The sequence below is a fragment of the Phoenix dactylifera genome, chromosome 1 (genome assembly GCF_051530095.1).
Source record: "Phoenix dactylifera cultivar Ajwa chromosome 1, Ajwa_hap1_PhDact_Kaust_v1.1, whole genome shotgun sequence".
NCBI lineage: Eukaryota > Viridiplantae > Streptophyta > Magnoliopsida > Arecales > Arecaceae > Phoenix > Phoenix dactylifera.
Window position 1 is genome coordinate 65,522,949 of NC_143190.1, and position 22,528 is coordinate 65,545,476.

General features: G+C 40.6%; 1 protein-coding gene and 1 pseudogene across 3 annotated transcripts in view; both read right to left on the reverse strand.

Annotated features, from left to right (window-relative positions):
• Positions 1 to 1,853: 1,853 nt before the first annotated feature.
• On the reverse strand, positions 1,854 to 3,650 carry LOC113463089 (jacalin-related lectin 19-like; annotated as a pseudogene). The gene is made up of 4 exons (XR_015972670.1): positions 3,573 to 3,650; positions 3,258 to 3,335; positions 2,259 to 2,482; positions 1,854 to 2,142 (listed from the first exon to the last, which is right to left on the reverse strand). The product of XR_015972670.1 is annotated as a jacalin-related lectin 19-like (transcript).
• The window catches only part of EMB3103 (Pentatricopeptide repeat (PPR) superfamily protein), a 45,263-nt gene continuing 26,183 nt past the window's right edge, over positions 3,449 to 22,528 (reverse strand). The window contains exons 8-11 of one of the 2 annotated variants that reach the window (XM_039125308.2): positions 21,555 to 21,731; positions 21,348 to 21,476; positions 5,441 to 5,688; positions 3,449 to 3,831 (exon numbers count right to left, since the gene is read on the reverse strand). In XM_039125308.2, coding sequence (XP_038981236.1) covers positions 5,458 to 5,688; positions 21,348 to 21,476; positions 21,555 to 21,731 — 537 coding nt within the window. In that variant the 3' untranslated portion in view covers positions 3,449 to 3,831; positions 5,441 to 5,457. The other variant, XM_089926618.1, reaches the window with a different exon arrangement.

A 22,528-nucleotide genomic window follows, 5' to 3' on the forward strand; every position in this document is an offset into this window, starting at 1 on the left:
CCAAATCCTCCAGATAGCCTGAGCTGATCGTCTCGTCGCACGGGCCAGTAGTAGACAGCCATCGGCAAACAATAGATGCGAGATTTGAGCCGACCCTGCTGCCAGTCGGTAAGCCTCCACCTCTTGCATCGCTGAGGCATGACGGAGAGCTCTAGATAAGAAGTCTGTGTAAATGATAAACAGGAGTGGTGACAGGAAGCACCCCTACCTCAGCCATACCGATGACTCGAAGAACTGCGAGGGAGAGCAGTTCACCAGTAAGGCAAAAGACGGAGTCAGAATGCACCTTTGAATCTACCTGCTCGAAAGTGGGTGAAAACCAAATCCCTCCAAGAAATAATTCCCATCTTTTCACTAAAAACAATAAAAGAGCATCAAAGCACAACCCTAGATATACTCCTACCCACGAAAATAAAAAGAAATAGAAAAGGAAAAAAATGATTTGTGGTTCCTGTATAATGCGCACCAAAATTTTTGAGGTCATGCCCGAGAAAGTTTTGAATGTCGGACTTCCACCGCTGCTTTGCGGTCTTGTTGGGCGTGGATCCAGGCATACAGTCCTCTGCAGTCTGCATTGCAATGTTCCTGCTCGTTGTACTTCCCTGTGGGCTGGGGGGGACCTTGGGTCCGTTGGGCTGTCCTTTAGCAGCTATCCGGCTAATGGTGTGAGGCGGTAAGGAAGGCTGCCGTGTGTGCAATTGATTCTTAGAGCTAGGTTAACTGAAAATTTGGTAAGCTTAGGATCCATAATTCGAAATCTAGTAATGATAGAAGACAATGTAGTTAACGCTTGCTTATAACTCAAAAGAGAAAATTTTCATTGTTGTTAACATCCAAGTTGTGCCCGCTTCATGCGCTGGGACGTTAAGCTCCTCACCTATGCTTAACGAGTTGGATGAGTTGGATGTGCAAAGCTAGCAGCTAGTCATCCTGCGGTGGTACCTTTGTGTGGAACATGCAGAGTGTTGAGATTTCAGCTCATGCTACTACAGTAAACATTGGAGACCCTTTGAGTCCTAGCTATGGCATGAGAGGCATGTATGCCCTAATGAGCTGGTAGCCAAATTCCCAAACTTTCGAAGCTTCTGATGCACCGTGTCGCACAGGCTGGTAGTTTTTTTTTTTTTTTTTCTTGCTAGACAAAAGAAAGGGGGAGGAAGGGACAAGCCCACCCCCGTATAGCAGCCTCCATTAGGCCCCCGCCCCGCCAGGAGAATGTTCGATGCGGCCAGAAATGGCCGTGTTGAGCATCCGGACCAATTTTACTCATATCCTCCCCACCCGTGGGCCCGGCTCAGCTACCCCTCTGGGCTCTGGCTCGAGTTCCATGTGTGAGTACGTCACACCTGGCACCACCCCGGCTACTAGAGGTCCAAGAAGCGTTCCTATGCCTCATGTCCAAACAGTGGCCGAAGCCACATTTTAATCAATGCCGCAGCGACTCGAACTTGGAACCATGAGGATAGAAATTACGCCCAGTACCACTAGGCTACCACCTTGGTGGCACAGGCTGGTAGTTCGGTTAGGTGACAGACACAGGCCAATAGCATCAAGGCCTTCCGCTAAAGCCAACCATCATCCCTCCATCCATGGGTAATGAGAATGGCGCCCCCTCCACTCCAAACGGCCCAAAAGTCCTCTGACTACTCTGGGAGGTAGGCGATCAAATCACAGGTGGACCACCATGCACTACAGGGGAAGAGTGGCCACTTACAGATGTCAGGAACTCTCCCGGGTACTGCAGTTTGACCTGTAGTGTGTGCCACTAACAAATTTAAACATGAGTATGGAACCTGAAAAATATAACCCTTCAAGCAGCAGCAGCATTTACATAAACGATAAACACGAAGAATGAAACATATCTGACATGGATCGAACATATCTGACACCTTGGTAAGAGCATGCTGTCAGAGAACCAGGCCATTAATCGTCCTCCACATATTTTACAAGATGGTTAAAAATTGAACCAGCTTGGATACTAGTTTGTGAATTAGATCATATCAAGCTGGCAGTAAAGAGCACTGACATGCTAGTCGGTAGCAGTAGTAATTCACTTGATACAGAGATGAGAAGCATTGGAAAATAATTTTCAAACATAAAATATAAATTATGATTCAGGAGAATGGATCTCTGGTTTTAATCCTGCAATTTTAGCACAACCTATAACTTTGATAATTACGGCATGAGAGAATATTTAATCAGTTTTTTGAACTTTAGATTCATATAATAGAAGATTTAACTGACAGGAATATATATACCTGGACTGTGAGGTTGCCCCCATTTCCTCCATGCTTTTCTGACAGAACAGGCTTCCCATTCTTGTCATACAGGACCCAAATTGAGTTGATGCACCAATCATACACCAGAGTTATCTCTCGAACTCCATTGTAGCTGCCATCATCCCAAGCACTTCCCCCCATGGCCTCCCCATAGGCCTACTTTAACAGTCTTTGCTCCAGCCAACAACCTTCTTCTGAGAATGCTGTACCAGACAAAGCCTAACCATATTATCCGTTTGAAGTCCGGTCATCAACAATTTAAGAAATAAACTTTTTAATTTAGTTGCCAGCGCACCAAAATGGAGACTTAGTAATAGGTTTATTAAGAACTTTTGGAAGTAAATTTAGCACGAAGAAAAGTTTGCATGTTTGGACAGGCATGAGAGAGAATCAAAACCAAATGACAAACATTGTTAAACATACGCTAAAAAAATTAAATTCATCAAAGAAGATGTCAGGAGTACATAGCCCAAAGTTCAATATTTAGACAGTTTGCCCAAGATTCAATAAAAGGTTGGTGTATTGGGAAGAACAGATCCATTCATGATTACCATCAGGCATCAGCATCATATATCAAAGCAAACCATATATTGTTTACAAAACACTAATACAGGATCCTTTACTAACCATAGTGGACTGCGGAGAGCAAGCACCAAAGCTTTATCTAAAAGAAATGGAGATATATGGGCTTAGACTGACGATAGCAATGCAGCACTCATATAAATAAATGTGATTGTAAAGGTGGAGAAGGAATCAAACACTCTATTCTGTTGACAGCATCCCATACATGCTTTCTGCTTTTCAAAAGCACATGTGATTGCTTTGTCACCAAATGTCTCTGAGTGGAGTGTTTGTATCTTCTAACAGAACAAAAAAAAAAAGAAAAAAAGATAGATATCACAGCATTGCATGTGAAAAAGTGAGTTTTAACAGTGGATCAGACTGGAGGAAAGCTCACAGCAGACTAGAAGAGCTCACCTATGAGCCTGGTGTGGCTTAACCACTGTCATCCTCTTAACTGAGGTCCATGGCTTGGTTCAAAGCTTGATTGATTCTCTGGATAAATATAAAGTCTAGACTATCAAGCAACATATTGTACAAAAAAGAACCATATTTGAAATAAGTTCATGCAAGTGCTGTACTAGTTTGTGCATTTTCAGAAGTGGGCATCAAGAAAGCGATATTTTCAACTATCAAGCAGCATTCTCCTTACAAAATCTAAAAACATCTTTACAGCTTCAAGGAACAATCTTCCACATCAAATGTTTTGACATGATTTAAAGTATCATTTACCCATAACATTGTGGTATGCAGACTGATGAAGAAACCCCCACTTCTGATCACAAAAAAAAAAAGCAATTGGCATCTTTCTTTTTCCTTTATGCTAAATACAGGGAGGTTAGCCGATCCAGAAAACCTCCAGTAATACCATCTGCCATCCACTGCCCTCAGCCAGAGAATTTTGTGAGGGAATATAGTTCCAGAGTCCAGAAACAGACTAGCAATCCGGCTACAGGTTAGTTGCCATCTTTATCCATGTGGATGGATGAATCTGTCAAAAGCCAAGAACTTTGCTGAAATGCATGCTACTGGTACAAAATGCTCACTCTATTCATGTGAAAGTGAATCAATCTTTTTATACCGACAACAATGAACCAAAACAAGTAACTCAATCTTTTATACCCTGACAACAATGAACCAAAACAAGTGAATTCATCATTTTATACCGTGACAACAATGAACCAAAACAAGGGATGTAAGAAGGCGAATCTTGTAGAAATAAATGATCATTCAATATATCATTGTAAAGGAGAAACTGCAGCACTAACACAGAGAGGTCATCCCATTGTTATGGATTTAGAGTAGTTAAACAATAATAAGATTTCAAATTCTTCCCTTCCATAAGTAAACCATAACTCCACTATTAATCCGGTTATAGCATGCTTTTAAAACATCATGCATTCTAAGTTGCTATGTGATTACAGGCTTACACAAGTTTAATATCAGAAAATACAGCAGTGATCAAAGGCAGGCTACAAATCCTACTGTATAAATATGAAGATCCTATAAATCCACATGTCAATACCATATTCCACAAGTTTCAGGTAGCTGACGAACCAATTTAAATGATCTGCTTGTAAGCACTAGACAACACATGTAGCATCTAGTCAATGCTCCAACATGTCACAATTGCTTAGATGAACAAACATTGTGCAAGTGTCCAGGCCAGCCCTATCCATTCCCTTGTAAATATTATGAAAGTCAAACCTAATTATTATGACTCTATAGACAGAAACTCCTAGTAAGTTTTAATGCCCCACATGCAAGTATGCTGCACAAGGCCGAAGAGCCATAACTGTTCACTCATATTCCTCAACTCGGACAAGCGAAACCAGCTGTGCTGGTTTAAAAACTTGTGTACATGGTCCCTCTCTCTGTCCTCCCTTTCAGCTCTGAAAAGTAGGAATAAACCGCATGCTTCTAGTTTTAGTCTTATTATATTTGCCAGGATGATATAAATGATGAGTGAACTCAATAAAGAAACGCCAAAGGTTTCAGTGATATTTTTTTCTCAGTACAAACTATACACCCAAGGGCTAGAGGACATAACGAATCTTACTAATTATATTGTTCATAAAAAAAAGTTTCAATTGAAATAATATTGGACAAGAATTTCAATTAGATTTAAAAGCACCAGGTTTCTTACTGAGTTCTTAAATATTATCTCATTATAATATCATATCAACAGAAGAAAAACTACCATCAATAGCTGAACTAGATAGCATGATTGTGACTGTACCTATAACAGGAACATAATGGGAGACTTCTTTACAATTATGTTTCAAGTCATAGACATGTTTAGCTGATATATTATTCTACATCACCCTTCATTTAACAGATAATAAATTAGTCAATTATTGTAAAGTAATATTATAGCCACAGTAAGCATTACAAATGCAAAATTAGTAACACCGCGTGTACATGATGAGACCAAGACTGCATTAGAAGTTAGAACCATCACTAGCTGAACCAGTACATGTACATAATGCTCTCCTAATATCCATCTATAAGCAAATGATTGGACTCGGCCAAGTTCAATAAGAAAGCTTACAGTATAACAAGAACCTTCATAACATACAAAAAAGGAATCTAGTGCTTACCCTCGGAGGTTATTTTATCATTTCTTCACCTCTTGGCTTCTCAATTTCCTTGACATCATATGTTGTTTGGATAAGATTTCTGCTATGAGCTGCTTTTGACCAAAGAGATGCGAGTTTTTAAGAAGCAAGTTCCTTGATGACGAGTCCACACAATAGCCATGTCTTGACATCCATTGCAGAAGTTGCAAAACCAGCTCTTTCTTTTCAGGTTGTCCAAGGTAACGTGAAACAGCTGCACGGAATATGTCCTGGAAAGAGAATAGGTGCATTAGTCAGTTTCTATCTTATTAGGTTCAATCAATATTACAAAAATCTTGCGGTGGAAAACAAATATTTATCAACAGAACTACTAATAACTCTGCAATAAAATAATCAGAATAAAACTAATAGGATGGGGAGAAAAACAATGTCAAGAAGACAGTTTGGGACCTCAAAAAAGCCCCCCATTGTTTCTCCTTTTTGATAAGTTACTTAAAAACAAAAAAGTTCCCTGATTGTTGGTCCATGGCTACACAAAGTTCACACAAGCAACCAAATTGGAGTTCAATGACACATCAACCTGTAATGGTGCTTGTTAAGAACTGAACAACAATTCCAGTAACTTCAGGCGGTCGTTTTGAAACGAACCAGTCATGTCAAATTGGGCCAGTTGGGCCAGATAAGTTGGCTTGGCTGAAGTTGTTGAGAGGACTGGGTCCAATCAGTCATGTCCACACAAGCTACGTCCAGTCAAGCTGGGTCTCTGCAAGTGCGCGTGCGCGCATGCACACATATACGTGTGGATGTTTGTATTTGGGGAGGGGGCTTGTCTGTGTTTGTCAGTGGGTGGGTGGGGGTTCAAGTATGCTCATGTTAGGCTGGACCAACTAAGAGTTAGGGGCTAGAAGCACTTGCATCACTTCTCCCAATCCCCGAAATTTGACTTTGGCATCCCCTAGACAAGGAGACAAAAGCTCTGTTTTCATTTCATAGTTGCCATCATGGAAAATGGATTCGAGAAACAATGCAAAAACAGGAAGCAGGAAACAAAGGTATTAAAAAAACAAAAAGGATCTTAAAGCAGGAAGAGTTATGAAAGGTTACATGGAAGAATACTCATAAAGAAACTAAACACAAATAACTAAGAAACTTAGTCATATCTATAAGTAGCTTAATGGAACAAACATATAATCTTTAAGAAACCAAAGGGGAAACTATCAATAAAACTGGTCCAGGGTGTTGGGCAGTTGCAGCAGTGCAGAGTGGGACAGCAACATCCATGAAGAAGGGGGACAGCAGTAGCAATATTTGACCACAACCCATTCCTCCTAGCACCTCTCTTTCTAACAGATTTTCAATTTTTAACTTGAAGTTTTAGGCTTTTCTTTGAGGAAAAGTTTTAAGCAAATTTTGCACTCTTTCTTCTAACATAAAAGACAATAAAGATGAAATAAAGGAAAAAGTACTGGTGGGAGAAGGAAGTAAAATAGGAACAATTTGCTAGATAAGTGGAAAGCCGATGATAATGGAATGTAAACAGGTTTGGTTTGAATTCTCTTTCCTTAGCTTTCTGGTCCAATTTTATCTAGCTCTAGTTAAAGGAAATCTTTTATTGGAAAGTTGTGGAGTGATTGATTAAAACCCCTATTTGATTTTGATGAGCTCAAAGCAGTTGAGTATATCTTATGTTTACTAATGAATTCAATTAAGTGTTTCAATGAAAATCGTGTCTAAGTGTTTCTAGACTTGGTTCAAGATATTTTGGATAAGGTATGAAGTCAGTTTGAACCAAAGTCTGAGACTCGAGTCGACTCCAGGATATTACGAGTCGACTCCAAGTGTATCAGAATCACTGGCACGGGCTCGAGTCGACTCCAGACCAGTACGAGTCGACTCCGACTGAGAACAGACAGACGAACAGAAAGCATCAACTTAAAACCTGTCAGCGATTCGACTCCTGAAGTGCGCGAGTCGACTCCGATGCTTACCGAGTCGACTCTGGAGTAATATGAGTCGACTCCAAGAAGCTACAGACAGAAAAGTCAGAGAGCGTTATTTCGACCCTGAGATTCGAGTCGACTCCTGTGGAACGCGAGTCGACTCCGATGGTTGGCAGGTCGACTCCAAAGAAAGCGAGAGTCGACTCTCAGTGGTACACAAAGAAAAAGTCAGATAGGAGTTTTCGGACTCTGAGATTCGAGTCGACTCCCGCAATACACGAGTCGACTCCAAGGCAGCGCTCCACCAAAAAGACAGAAGGCCAAGTTTCGGAAACTGAGAGCCGAGTCGACTCCAGAGAAGTTCGAGTCGACTCCAAGACTGGACGAGCCAAAAGACAGAAGATCGGGAGTTCAGGCTCTGAGCGCCGAGTCGACTCCCAGGATTATCGAGTCGACTCCAGTGGGCCAAGTTGAAAATTGGCTCCGTGGATTTCATGAGATGAGCCGACTCCGAAAATGCCAAGTCAGCTCCAGAAGTTGGCGAGTCGACTCCGGGTCAAGACGAGTCGACTCCCAGTCGAAGAGGCCACTTTAATTCAAATTCGGAACAGTTGCCGAGTCGACTCCAGAAAAGCATGAGTCGACTCCCGCTACAGCTGAGTCGACTCCTGATCGCGCGAGTCGACTCCGACCCCCCAACGGACATATTGTCAGGTTGTGCAGAGTGTGCAGAACGGGCAGAAAAAGGTCTCTAACGGCTAGTTTCCGTGGGGGATGGTTTAAATAGCCACAGAGGACTGTAGCAAGGTAGAGAACTACCATTCCATTCAAAGAGATCAAGCTTTCATTCTCTGCAAGTTGGTTTTCAACGAAAAGAGGGAAGAGCGGCATTAACTCCATCCAACTTCCTCTTCCCAGCATTTAAAGAAGCCTCCTCCTGCATTCAAGTCGACCAGACATTCAAGAGGAGACCCGAAGTTCAAGAAGCCCTACTCAACTCCAACTCAAACGTGTTTGAGGGCTTCTAACCTCTCTTCAGTTTATATTGTTATTTATCTGCTTTTGAGAAGCTTTGTTTTCTGTTTGTCCCTTTTATTTACATCTTGTCTTTGCTTGGTTCAATCGGGGGATTGAATCAAGGGTATAGAGGTTGGTTGGTGAGCCGAGTGTAAAACCAACGTGTGTAAGGGTTCGATTGTGATCCCGGGAAAACAATCGGGGTGGTTCTAGTCGGTGAGCCAGGGAAAACCGACCGAGTTCGTTGTGAGCTCGTAAAACAACAAGTTTGGTTGTGAGCTTGTAAAACAACCGGCTGTAATCCAAGGGGTTATAGTGAATTCCCAAGTGAGACTTGGAGAGTGGACGTAGGAGCAAGGGTTAGCTCCGAACCACTATAAAACATTGTGTTTGTGATTGATTGTCTCTCTCTATTTCTCTCATTTCATTCACAGCACATATAAACGAATCAATCATCACGCTAAAGCATTAATTAGTCATCCACAAACGTTTTAAATAGCTAAGTTATTTTAAAACCCAATTCACCCCCCCTCTTGGGTTGTCTATCTGGGCAACAAGTGGTATCAGAGCCTAAACTCTTCTACCTTAGAGTCAAAGATCAAAATGACAACCCCATTTGGATCTTCCCACATTGAGGGTCAGTCCACCCAAAGACCCCCTTTCTTTAATGGATCCGACTACTCATATTGGAAGGCTAGGATGAGAATATTTATCCAAGCCCAAGATTATGAGATGTGGACCATTATAGTGAATGGACCATACATCCCATCCATCTATGTAGAGGGTGTCAATGTACCCAAACTAGAAAAGAATTGGGATGACCATGACTTTAGGAAGGCACAACTCAATGCGAAAGCAATGAATGTGCTCTATTGTTCACTAGATAGGAATGAATTCAATAGAGTCTCTACTTGCAATTCTGCAAAAGAGATTTGGGATAGACTTGAAGTGACCCATGAGGGCACGAATCAAGTCAAAGAATCCAAAATAAATATATTGGTTCATAAGTATGAACTATTTAAAATGGATTCTAATGAATCAATCACATGCATATTCACTAGGTTTACTGACATTGTCAATGGCCTAAAAAGCCTTGGCAAAAATTATACTAACAGTGATCTTGTCAGAAAAATTCTTCGCTGTTTACCAAGGTCATGGGAAGCCAAGGTGACGGCAATCCAAGAAGCTAAGGACTTGAACAAGCTTCCACTTGAAGAGCTCCTTGGATCCCTAATGACTCACGAGCTAACAATGAAGCAGCACAGCGAAGAAGAGTCCTCCCATAAGAAAAAGGTAATAGCTCTTAAATCTACATCATCTAACAAAGATCTGTCTTGCAGTAGCAGCAGTGAAGAAGAAGATCATGAGGGAGATGATGATGAGGCTCTCCTCGTGCGCAAGTTCAGAAAATTCATCAACAACAAGAAGTCCTATCATCAAAGGAGAGGCCCCTCAAATTCCTATCGGAAGGATAAAGGTAAGGAAAGGGAAAATGAGGGGATTGGGTGTTATGAGTGCAAGAAACCGGGGCACATCCGAGCTGAGTGTCCCTTACTAAAGAAGGGGAGCAAATACAAGAAGAAGAAAGCTCTCGTCACCACCCTATCGGACTCCGACTCATCATCATCATCATCGGATGATGAACAAGAAGAAAAGGCCAATTTCTGCTTCATGGCCAATGAAAATGAGGTAACGTCCGAATCGCATCTAGATTTTATATTTGATGAATTGTATGATGCATTTAATGAACTAATGATTGAATATAAGGCCATAAATCTTAAGAATAAAGAGCTAAAGATAGCTAATCAATCATACCTACATAAATATGATAAATTAGTTAAGGATAAGGACTCTATCACCAAAGAAAATTTAGAACTTAAGACAAGCAATCAACTCTTAACTCAAAAGACTAATACCTTGAGTAAAGATAATGAAAAATTAACTAAGGAAATTTCAGAACTTAAAAACAATAAACAAATCTTAAACGAGAATCTCATAAAAGATGTAAACATTCTAAAAACCGAAAAACAAACTCTAACTAAAGAACTTGAAAAGTACAAACCTTTGGTTGAAAAGTTTACATATAGTTCTGAAAAATTGAATATGATACTTAATAGTCAACGAGCAGTATTTAATAGAGCGGGTTTAGGGTATAAACCAAAAAATAAGCAAAAACTTCTTAGTAACTTCTTTGTTAAAGCTGGGAAAAGTAAAACTAAGAAAATAACCTGTTTTTGTTGTGAAACCTTAGGACATAAAGCAAATGTGTGCGATTATAGAAAAGGTAAAACTAAAAGAAAAATTAAAAGGGTATGGGTTCCAAAAGGAACCAACATGACTAACCATGAAGGACCCAAGAAAACTTGGGTACCTAAGATTACATGATTTGCTTGTGTAGGAGTGTCTTGCAGCCAAGGTCAACAAAAATTGCTGGTACTTGGATAGTAGCTGCTCAAGACACATGACGGGTGACAAGGATCAATTCTTCACCCTTGAAGCTAAGAAGGGAGGTGCTGTGACTTTTGGAGACAACAACCAAGGTCACATCATTGGTATAAGTAAAGTACAAATTACCCCTTCTACTTTTATTGATAATGTTAGGTATGTTGACGGTCTTAAGCATAATTTATTAAGCATTAGTCAATTATGTGATAAAGGTTATGATGTTATGTTTAAACCATCACTATGCATCGTAACAAACCCAAATGACAATAGTTTAGTTTTTAAAGGAATAAGACGTGGGAATGTGTATGTTGTAGATCTTGAGGATCTTGCCAAACACAACCCATGCTTAGTTGTTAATGAAACTAAGGACAATGATGCTAGTTGGCTATGGCACCGTAAGTTAGGTCATGCAAGCATGGACACAATATCTAAATTAGTTAAAAGAGATTCCGTGATAGGCTTGCCAAAACTAATATTTGAAAAGAATAAAATATGTGAAGCTTGTCAATATGGCAAACAATCTAGGAACTCCTTTAAATCCATAAAATGTGTCTCTACTTCTAGACCTCTAGAATTATTACACATGGACCTATTCGGACCAACTAGAACAACAAGCCTAGGTGGAAATAAATATGGTCTAGTTATTGTAGATGATTATTCTAGATACACATGGGTCATGTTCTTAGCTCATGAGGATCAAGCATTTTCTGTTTTCAAGAAATTCCATAAAGAAGTAACCAATGCTAGAGATACCTCAGTAATAGCTATTAGAAGTGACCATGGTACCGAATTTGAAAATCATTTATTTGATGAGTTTTGTAGTAAAAAGGGAATAACACACAATTTTTCTGCACCTAGGACACCACAACAAAATGGAGTTGTGGAGAGGAAAAATAGAACTCTAGAAGAAATGGCTAGAACTATGTTATGTGAAGGTAACCTCCCTAAGTACTTTTGGGGAGAAGCCATTAATACTTCTTGTCATATATTAAATAGAGTTTTATTGAGACCCATTATAAAGAAAACACCTTATGAACTTTGGAAAACAGAAAACCAAAGGTAAATTACTTTCATGTTTTTGGATGTAGGTGTTTTGTTCATAATAATGGAAAAGATAATCTAGGTAAATTTGATTCTAAATCTGATGAGGGCATATTCTTAGGATATTCTACAACTAGCAAAGCCTATAGGGTCTTTAATAAAAGAACCTTAGTTATAGAAGAATCTATACATGTTGTATTTGATGATTCTAGTGACATTTCTTCTAGCAAGAGAGTTAATTTTGATGATGATGCTGAAATTCTTGAAGAAAAGATAGATGAGATGACATTACAAGATAACAATCAAAAATTAATTGAAGATGCATCATCAAGCCAAGAGACTATAGTAGATCATGGGCTAACTAAGGCTTGGAGGTATGCTCACGGGCATCCTAAGGAATTAATTCTAGATGATCCATCACAACCTGTTAGGACTAGAGCATCCCTTAGGAACTTAAATAATCATCTAGCCTTTGTTTCACATTTTGAGCCCAAACACATAGAAGAAGCCGAAAATGATGTAAATTGGATAAATGCAATGCAAGAAGAATTAAACCAATTTACTAGAAACAAAGTATGGAATCTAGTTGAAAGACCATCTGAATATCCAATTATAGGTACCAAGTGGATTTATAAAAATAAATTTGATGAAAATGGAATAGTTATAAGGAATAAGGCTAGACTAGTAGCAAAAGGTTATAATCAAGAAGAGGGTATAGATTTTGATGAAACCTTTGCTCCTGTAGCTAGACTTGAAGCTATTAGATTATTATTAGCATATGCATGCTCTAAGGACTTCAAACTATTTCAGATGGATGTAAAAAGTGCATTTTTAAATGGGTATATCAATGAGGAGGTATATGTAGAACAACCTCCTGGTTTTGAAAATCATCAATACCCTAATCACGTATATAAATTGAACAAAGCACTTTATGGTTTGAAACAAGCACCTAGAGCATGGTATGAAAGGCTTAGCAAATTTCTATTAGAACATGAGTTCTCTAGGGGTAATGTAGATACAACACTATTTCTGAAAAAGCAAAACAAAGATATGTTGTTAGTGCAGATTTATGTTGATGATATCATTTTCGGTGCTACTAACAATCACCTCTGCGAAGAATTTGCTGATTTGATGCAGAGTGAATTTGAGATGAGCATGATGGGAGAGCTGAACTACTTCCTCGGGCTTCAAATCAAACAGTCCGAAGGAGGCATCTTCATCAATCAAGCCAAATATATCAAGGAGATGCTCAAGAAGTTTGATATGGAGGGAAACAAGTCAATCAGCACCCCCATGAGCTCATCATGTAAATTAGACCAAGATGAATCAGGTAAATCTGTAGATCAGAAACTATATAGAGGTATGATAAGATCTTTATTGTATCTTACTGCAAGTAGGCCTGATATCATGTTTAGTATTTGCATGTGTGCAAGATATCAGTCTAATCCTAAGGAATCACATCTAATTGCAGTTAAGAGAATCTTTAAATACCTAATAGGAAATAAGAACATAGGTTTATGGTATTCTAAAGAATCTAGTCTGAACTTAATAGGATATACAGATTCAGACTTTGCTGGATGTAAACTTGATAGAAAAAGCACCAGCGGGTCATGTCAATTCCTAGGAGAAAACCTAATCTCATGGTTTAGCAAGAAACAAAACTCGGTTGCATTATCTACTGCTGAAGCTGAATATGTTGCAGCCGGGAGTTGTTGTGCTCAAATCTTATGGATCAAACAACAATTAGAAGATTATGGCATTAAACAAGATAAAATACCCATTAATTGTGATAATACAAGTGCCATTAATCTAACTAAAAATCCAATTCAGCATTCAAGAACTAAACATATTGAGATAAGACATCACTTCATAAGAGATCATGTACCGAATGGTGATGTGACACTTCAATTTGTTTGTACTGATGATCAATTAGCTGACATTTTTACAAAACCCTTAAGTGAAGAGAGATTTAGTGTGCTTAGGAGGGGATTAGGAGTGATTGATCCATCCTAGTGGTAGTTTCCACTAGTTCATTGATTTTGACGATTAGATTTTAGCTAATATAGAGTCTCTTTTCAATGATCATCAAAACAGGCCATAATTTAGTGATTTTCCCTCATTCGGCACGAATATAGCATGATTTTAAGGTGTGTGCCAGGGTTCGAGACGACTCGAGCATGTTTCAGAGTCGGCTCGTAAGGGGGAGTCGACTCGCACATTTACGGGAGTCGACTCGAGATCAATGGCCGCAGAGGGTGAGTCGACTCGCATACAGTCGAGAGTCGACTCAAGGTCAATAGGCGCATAAGGAGAGTCGACTCGCGCATACTTTGGAGTCGACTCGAGGTCGAGTCGACTCGCGACTCAGAGGAGTCGACTCGCAGTCGGGATCCGATTTTTTAACCCTAACTTCATCGCTTAGAAAACATTTCTTTTCACCGCCGCCACTGTTCAAAACCCTAGAGTCGACTCGTAGATCGTCTCCGGCCGCCCCTAGGTCCTTTTCCCGTCGATTTTTCATCGTCCATTAGGTTTTCATCCCATTCTAGGTCAACCATGCCTCGCAAATCCGTTGTCTCAAGCCGGAAGAGGCCCCATTCCGCGACCGGTGCCGAGCGGCGTTCTAAGGCTCGGAACGACCCCGTGAGGCCACAACCTCCGGCTCGTTCCCCGCCGAGGGCGGTTCCCGCGAGGCCGTGCGCCGGGAAGGCGGTCTCCACCGGGAGATACGTCGATTTCGACTATCTCTCCCGAAAATACATTTGAAGGTGGGTCGATGCCCCTGTGATTTAGGGCTTCACCATAGGTGAGAGATTGCGTATCCAGGGCTTAGAGTATTTCCTTACGTTAGATCTCCCCACATACCCTGGATTAGTTAGAGAGTTTTACGGTACCGTCCATCGGGGAGATGGGGGTATAGAGGGCACGGTAGCCGGTGTCCCTTTGTTCATTTCGGAGGATATCATTGCCCACATTCTCCACCTTCCACAAGTAGGGGTGGCTCCCACACATCCCGAGGATAGGACTGAGGCCCTTACGGCCATTCTAGGATACCCACCTCAGTCCCCCTTAGATGAGGTGTCCGCTAGCTCACTTCCTGTTGAGGTGCGGATCCTCCTGAGCATCTTGTCTAGGTCCATCTTCCCGAAGACTGGGCGCTTCGATTTTGTTTCTGAGAGGGACCTCGCCCTTATGTTTTATATTCTTCAGGACACCCCAATCAACTTCCCCAAACTCATTTATAGGTATCTATGTGAGCCACTAGATAGACCTAGGCTCACCCTTCCCTACGGTATGTTGTTCACTCTTTTGTTTAGGGAGTACGAGATTCCTATTCCAGAGGGGGAACCCTCTCGCGCATTGCGATGGACAGATCGCATGCGTCCGGGGACCCTACACAGGATGGGGTTTCGGAAGGTCGAGGGGACATGGGTTAGGAAGTCTTCTACCTCCACACGTACCACCAGACACTCTCCTAGTCCTGACCCAGACTCTGATTATCCCACTCAGCCTTCCACTCCAGTACCCTCCACCTCAGCCGGACCCTCCTCCTCAGCTCCACCACCCATGGAGGTCCGGATCGCTCCTGAGCAGCTCCTGGAGTTGCGGCAGGAGATTGTCAGAGACCTGCGGGATGATCTACTTCGGGAGCTCCGAGGTTCAGTGCCTGCTCCCACTCCTGCACCCACATCTTCTGAGTTGGTCCCTTCCTTGACAGTCGTGACTGACATGACGGCCCATGTACGGGAAGAGATCTACAATGTCCGGAGTTTGGTCCAGGCTCAGTTCTCCAGTATGAGTGAGGTCACGGGCATCACTCGGAAGATGCGCGATGACATCCGGAAGGACATGAGCACCATTACTCAAGGGGCCGAGCGCTTGTCGAATGTGCTCATCGACAAGCTGGATGCACTTCAGAAGTCGGTGACCGAGCTCGACACGATGCATAGCAGGGCCACCTCGGCCATCATCCGACAGCTAGAGCACGTCACCAATGCGGTCCAAGCACTCGCTGAGCGCATGCCTCGAGGAGCCACATCCTCGAGAGGAGGAGACACATCCTCGAGAGGAGGAGATACATCCTCGAGAGGAGGAGTTACATCCTCGAGGAGACCTTAGCTGTTTTTGTGTTGACATGTATTGTTTTGCTTTACTTATTGTATTCTCAAATGTATTTACATACAAATCAATACAATGAGTAGCCATATTTTCTGCAATTCTGTGCCATTTGATCTATGATTGATTGTGTGTTCTGATTACCTCCTTTTTGATACGATGACAAAAAGGGAGAGAAATATTTAATAGATAATAGATATGTAAATGGAATCAACATAAAAGGAATCAAAATGAAAATTAAAACATAATTTGTTCTTAGTGGATTTGGTACCTCGAGGCTCATTATCTCTCTGTTGGGGCTCCTAATGGAGTAATCTCCAGAATCTATTCAAGGGATATTCGGAGATTAGCTGAATCCAACTCAAGAACAAATTGACAGATTTTTCCTCTAAAAACCAAAAATTTAAAATCAAAAAATTCAATACATTAAAAGAAAATTCAGAGAATCAAATCATAAGTAGAATGCATATGTTGAGGGGGAGAATCTGAATGTTTTTAAGAAAGCTAAATCATTAAATATATATAAGCCAAACAATTGATTGCATGATATGAAGGCTTATATAATTCCAAATGAAAGGGGGAGCTTTAATTCCAAAATTTATTGCTTCACACCTTTCAAGCTTGGATATATTAAATTACCAGATATTTGAATTCATTTATGGATTTTATTTCCTTGTTTATTGAGCAATTCACTTTACATATACTCAAAGTTTTGTCATCATCAAAAAGGGGGAGATTGTGGAGTGATTGATTAAAACCCCTATTTGATTTTGATGAGCTCAAAGCAGTTGAGTATATCTTATGTTTACTAATGAATTCAATTAAGTGTTTCAGTGAAAATCGTGTCTAAGTGTTTCTAGACTTGGTTCAAGATATTTTGGATAAGGTATAAAGTCAGTTTGAACCAAAGTCTGAGACTCGAGTCGACTCCAGGATATTACGAGTCGACTCCAAGTGTATCAGAATCACTGGCACGGGCTCGAGTCGACTCCAGACCAGTACGAGTCGACTCCGACTGAGAACAGACAGACGAACAGAAAGCATCAACTTAAAACCTGTCAGCGAGTCGACTCCTGAAGTGCGCGAGTCGACTCCGATGCTTACCGAGTCGACTCCGGAGTAATATGAGTCGACTCCAAGAAGCTACAGATAGAAAAGTCAGAGAGCGTTATTTCGACCCTGAGATTCGAGTCGACTCCTGTGGAACGCGAGTCGACTCCGATGGTTGGCAGGTCGACTCCAAAGAAAGCGAGAGTCGACTCTCAGTGGTACACAAAGAAAAAGTCAGAGAGGAGTTTTCGGACTCTGAGATTCGAGTCGACTCCCGCAATACACGAGTCGACTCCAAGGCAGCGCTCCACCAAAAAGACAGAAGGCCAAGTTTCGAAAACTGAGAGCCGAGTCGACTCCAGAGAAGTTCGAGTCGACTCCAAGACTGGACGAGCCAAAAGACAGAAGATCGGGAGTTCGGGCTCTGAGCGCCGAGTCGACTCCCAGGATTATCGAGTCGACTCCAGTGGGCCAAGTTGAAAATTGGCTCCGTGGATTTCATGAGATGAGCCGACTCCGAAAATGCCAAGTCAGCTCCAGAAGTTGGCGAGTCGACTCCGGGTCAAGACGAGTCGACTCCCAGTCGAAGAGGCCACTTTAATTCAAATCCGGAACAGTTGCCGAGTCGACTCCAGAAAAGCATGAGTCGACTCCCGCTACAGCCGAGTCGACTCCTGATCGCGCGAGTCGACTCCGACCCCCCAACGGACATATTGTCAGGTTGTGCAGAGTGTGCAGAACGGGCAGAAAAAGGTCTCTAACGGCTAGTTTCCGTGGGGGATGGTTTAAATAGCCACAGAGGACTGTAGTAAGGTAGAGAACTACCATTCCATTCAAAGAGATCAAGCTTTCATTCTCTGCAAGTTGGTTTTCAACGAAAAGAGGGAAGAGCGGCATTAACTCCATCCAACTTCCTCTTCCCAGCATTTAAAGAAGCCTCCTCCTGCATTCAAGTCGACCAGACATTCAAGAGGAGACCCGAAGTTCAAGAAGCCCTACTCAACTCCAACTCAAACGTGTTTGAGGGCTTCTAACCTCTCTTCAGTTTATATTGTTATTTATCTGCTTTTGAGAAGCTTTGTTTTCTGTTTGTCCCTTTTATTTACATCTTGTCTTTGCTGGGTTCAATCGGGGGATTGAATCAAGGGTATAGAGGTTAGTTGGTGAGCCGAGTGTAAAACCAACGTGTGTAAGGGTTCGATTGTGATCCCGGAAAAACAATCGGGGTGGTTCTAGTCGGTGAGCCAGGAAAAACCGACCGAGTTCGTTGTGAGCTCGTAAAACAACAAGTTTGGTTGTGAGCTTGTAAAACAACCGGCTGTAATCCAAGGGGTTATAGTGAATTCCCAAGTGAGACTTGGGGAGTGGACGTAGGAGCAAGGGTTAGCTCCGAACCACTATAAAACATTGTGTTTGTGATTGATTGTCTCTCTCTATTTCTCTCATTTCATTCACAGCACATATAAACGAATCAATCATCACGCTAAAGCATTAATTAGTCATCCACAAACGTTTTAAATAGCTAAGTTATTTTAAAACCCAATTCACCCCCCCTCTTGGGTTGTCTATCTGGGCAACAAAAGTCGATGAGTCCAAATTGTCCCCCACCCCCCTGGGGCCTCGCCTATGGATACTACATATTAGTTTCTTTGGGTATGTGACTTTGGCATTTCTCAAAACCTGCTTCGCACTTCTCTTCTAACTCATTTCCTAAGAAAGTTCTATTGGAGTAGGAAACATCTCTTCCAGCATCTATGGTTACCATCAAAGTTCACTAAACTAGTGCCAAAAGTCATACTGGCCGGCAACTAGTTCGATATAGTACCACTACGTATTGTACCAACCCAAGACGTATCAAAAACAGAGGGAGGAAGATGGAGAGGAGGGAGGAGAAGAGAGAGGGGGGGGCGCAAAGCCACCAGTCATCATCTTCCGGGGAGAGAGAGAGAGAGAGAGAGAGAGAGGAGGAGGAGCGACGCCGCCAAGGTCATCATTAGGAGAGAGAGGAAAGAGAGGGTGAAACCGCTTGGGTTGTCATCTTTGAGGGAAGGGGGATAGAGAGAGAGAGGGCGAAGCGCATACCTATGATCATCATTGGAGGCGGTGGCGGCAGGGAGGTGGCGTCGAAACCCTAACTCTAGCTGAACGCAAGGAGGGAAAGATTGATCGAGAGATGAGGTTTGGGTGTGGAGACAATGTGACTTAGGTTTTGCTCGATTCATGTCAATTCAGGTTGATTTGAGGCCTGCACTGAACCAAACCTACATCTTAACCCGATTTTCACTTGGAACAGGCTGGCATTCCCCAAATAGGGCAGTTTGGTTCGGGGCAGCCAACCTTGGTTCAATACTCCAATCAAGCTCTCTACTTTCACCGAAACAAATAGTCCATAGCCCCTAATGTATGCAATTCAAGTGGCAAGCAAGGTTTGAGGTTTTGGCCAAAAAAAATCAGTTTCAAGTAGTTTCACCAGGGAGCAATCCAAAAGCAAGCCCTTTTTCAGGCATCAGGAGTTTCCGCCAAGTCTAGTCACTTTTGGTTAGTTTCAGCCACTTAATGGGACTCATCATCCAGAAATACCCTTAATAGAAATTTGTAAAGATTGATGTGAACTACTACATAAAGTACACCATCATCCACAAAAATAACAGCATGTTTTTAAGTAAAACAAATATAATTTTTTGTAATTACATCCATTTTGTTAAATAGTCAAGTAAGCTCAAAAATCTTGTAAGGCAATATCCAATCGAGATGTTCACAAATTGATGAAGAGAATGGTCCAATGAACTAGGCATTGAAGATTTACAATCATTAAATACAATGAGTATGTGAGCACTTGAAGTTATAAATTCGACAATTAAAGTTATATATATCCTACTACACAACACTAGTTTCAATCTCAAACTACTGAAACCACAGAAATCAAGAAAATGTACAGCATGAAATACTCTAAAATTGTGCATAGTAATTTTTCTAGCTTCTTTTTTTTCTATTTTTTAATTGTTATTGAGTTTTTCCAGATTTTTCAACCAAAACTTGGGGAAGAAACCAAAGAAGTGGAACTTCACGAGCAAGACCGAACCAAAAATCAAGTTTTCAAATCATGGTAACATGCCACCGCCACTTACACTCAATGAACAGCATGAGGCCCTCATCCTTCATACAAGGAAAAGTTACAAGAATCAGGCAACATGAATAAACATCATCATCACTTCACAAAAACATGAAACTGTCATCATCTTGAGATCTTCAATACAATGCACTTAAATCTTCATGATTCACAAACCTAAAGCGGAAAAAAAAAAGTTTTCAAAACCATGATAACATGCTAGCACCTACATTCAATGAGCAGCAACTACAAGGCCCTCATCCTTCATGTAAGGAATGGACACAAGAATTAGGCAGCATGAATAAATATCATCATTTTGCAAACATGAAATTGCGGTGATTAAAAGAAATTAAAATCAATGCACAGGAATTTTCATGACTATCATAACTGCCATAGATAGACCTCCAAGGAGTCCCAAAGAAAACTATGAACGTTATGCAGGCCAATTCATACAGTTGACTGAGAGAAAATGGCAAGAGAATCAATCTAAAACAGAGAAAATATGATGTGCGGTATGCTAAATAACAATATCTTATGAACCTAAAGTAAGAAAAGAAGCAGACGATATGGTAAATAAGTACAAAGAAAATATGCAGTCAGGTCATTTTTGCTAGACATCAGCATGGTTATGGATTTATTAAGTAGAAAGCTTTTGCAGTCCCCACCGAGGACCTCATTCAGCTCATTGTCCAGCTATATTTTACCTAATTGTTTCAACAGAAGACCATTTTCACATTCAGACAATGCAAGATTGAGAAAAAAAAAAAATTGAGTAAGCTGGATGGAAGAGAATGGAGTTTTTCAGGCAACATGTATTACTCAAAGGTCCAGTCTCTACCACACAAGGCAACTGTCTTGCAAGAAACTCAAATAGCACATTTCATTTGTTGGGGCTCTAAATTCCTTAACATTGGACGGTGAGTGATTGGCATTGAAGCAGGTCTTGTATATTAATCTGGACACATCTAATGACTCTGAAAAGATGCATCTCAGTAAAGTGACCTGGATTAATCAAAATCCCCAGCCACTAAAACCTAATTACAAGAAACAAGTAAAGCATACGAGTCTCTAACATATACAGATATTTGGCATGATATGCTTACTAATAAACTCATAAAGCCACCCAAATAACAGCTAAGTCAAAAATCAACAAGCAAAAAAAGAAAAGCGAGAAAGAGAAAAGAGCTGTTATGAAATAAAATTGTCATACCATATTAATTTGTCGTCCAAAACGGTGGAATGCTTTAAAAACATCATTTATCAAATTTATATTGCCTGATCTCATAAATGAAACAGCAAATTTGTCCAAAGAGCTGGTGGATATCAGCTTCATATTATCCTATTCCATTGAAAATGACGAGAATTAATATAAGATGTTTAAATAAAAAATTTATACAAAAACTCAAGATAACTATACCTTCATTACTATATAAGCATCTTTTAGAAGCCCTGCTGCAACTAAGAGGTCTAGCATCTTCTCGTGAATGGACTTGCACAATGTTCTTTTACTGTATCTCAGCATATTATAAACAGAAAAGGCTTCTGATGGGAAACCCGATTGTCCTAATTGTAAAATTAGTGAAGAACAAAGTTCCTGAAAACAAAAATGTACAAATATTATTCAATAAATACTACGATGTTTCCACTCCACCAACACTTTGTGATATCGCACATCATATTCCTACATTAAAAGATCATATGAAACAGCGAGTTGAATGAGAACTGCCAAAAAAAAAAGTAGAAGACTGCAAGCAATTAGGAAGAGCACAAACAAATTGTCAGCTTTTTCCCGCCTTTGATGAATGTTGCACAGACATGGAGACGAATTGGATCAAGCCAAACGATCAAGAGCCAAATTTGGCAGGAGAAAGATACATTAATTTGGAGACAGATCCACATGCAATATATTTGACATTTGATATTTCTCTTCAATAAAATTAATTCTTTGATTATATTTTTTAATTCATAATCATTATTTTTTAGTTGTTAAAAATAACATGATAAAAAATTGTAGCCTTAGTCTGTCTTCACATTTATAAAAATTGAAAATATAAAGGTGAGACTCAGGATTCTAAGATGCTGACAGGTTGCAATACATGATGAATCAGAGTCTAGGTAAAACACATGTTCTCTGATACCTCTAACTCACTAGATTACTGACCCTAATTAACAAACATGATGCACTAGAGAAATATTTAATTATTGATATTAGACAATAAAGGCTCCACTAAGAATACATATGGTTTACATTTTGATAACATCACCAACTTATAAGACAATTTTCTTTATGGTGAATGTTTCTTTTGCCTTTTGGTCAAATCTATGTTGACTGCTTCACATGCGATCTAAGAAATAAATCAACAATTTATTTGGACATAAATATGAACAAGA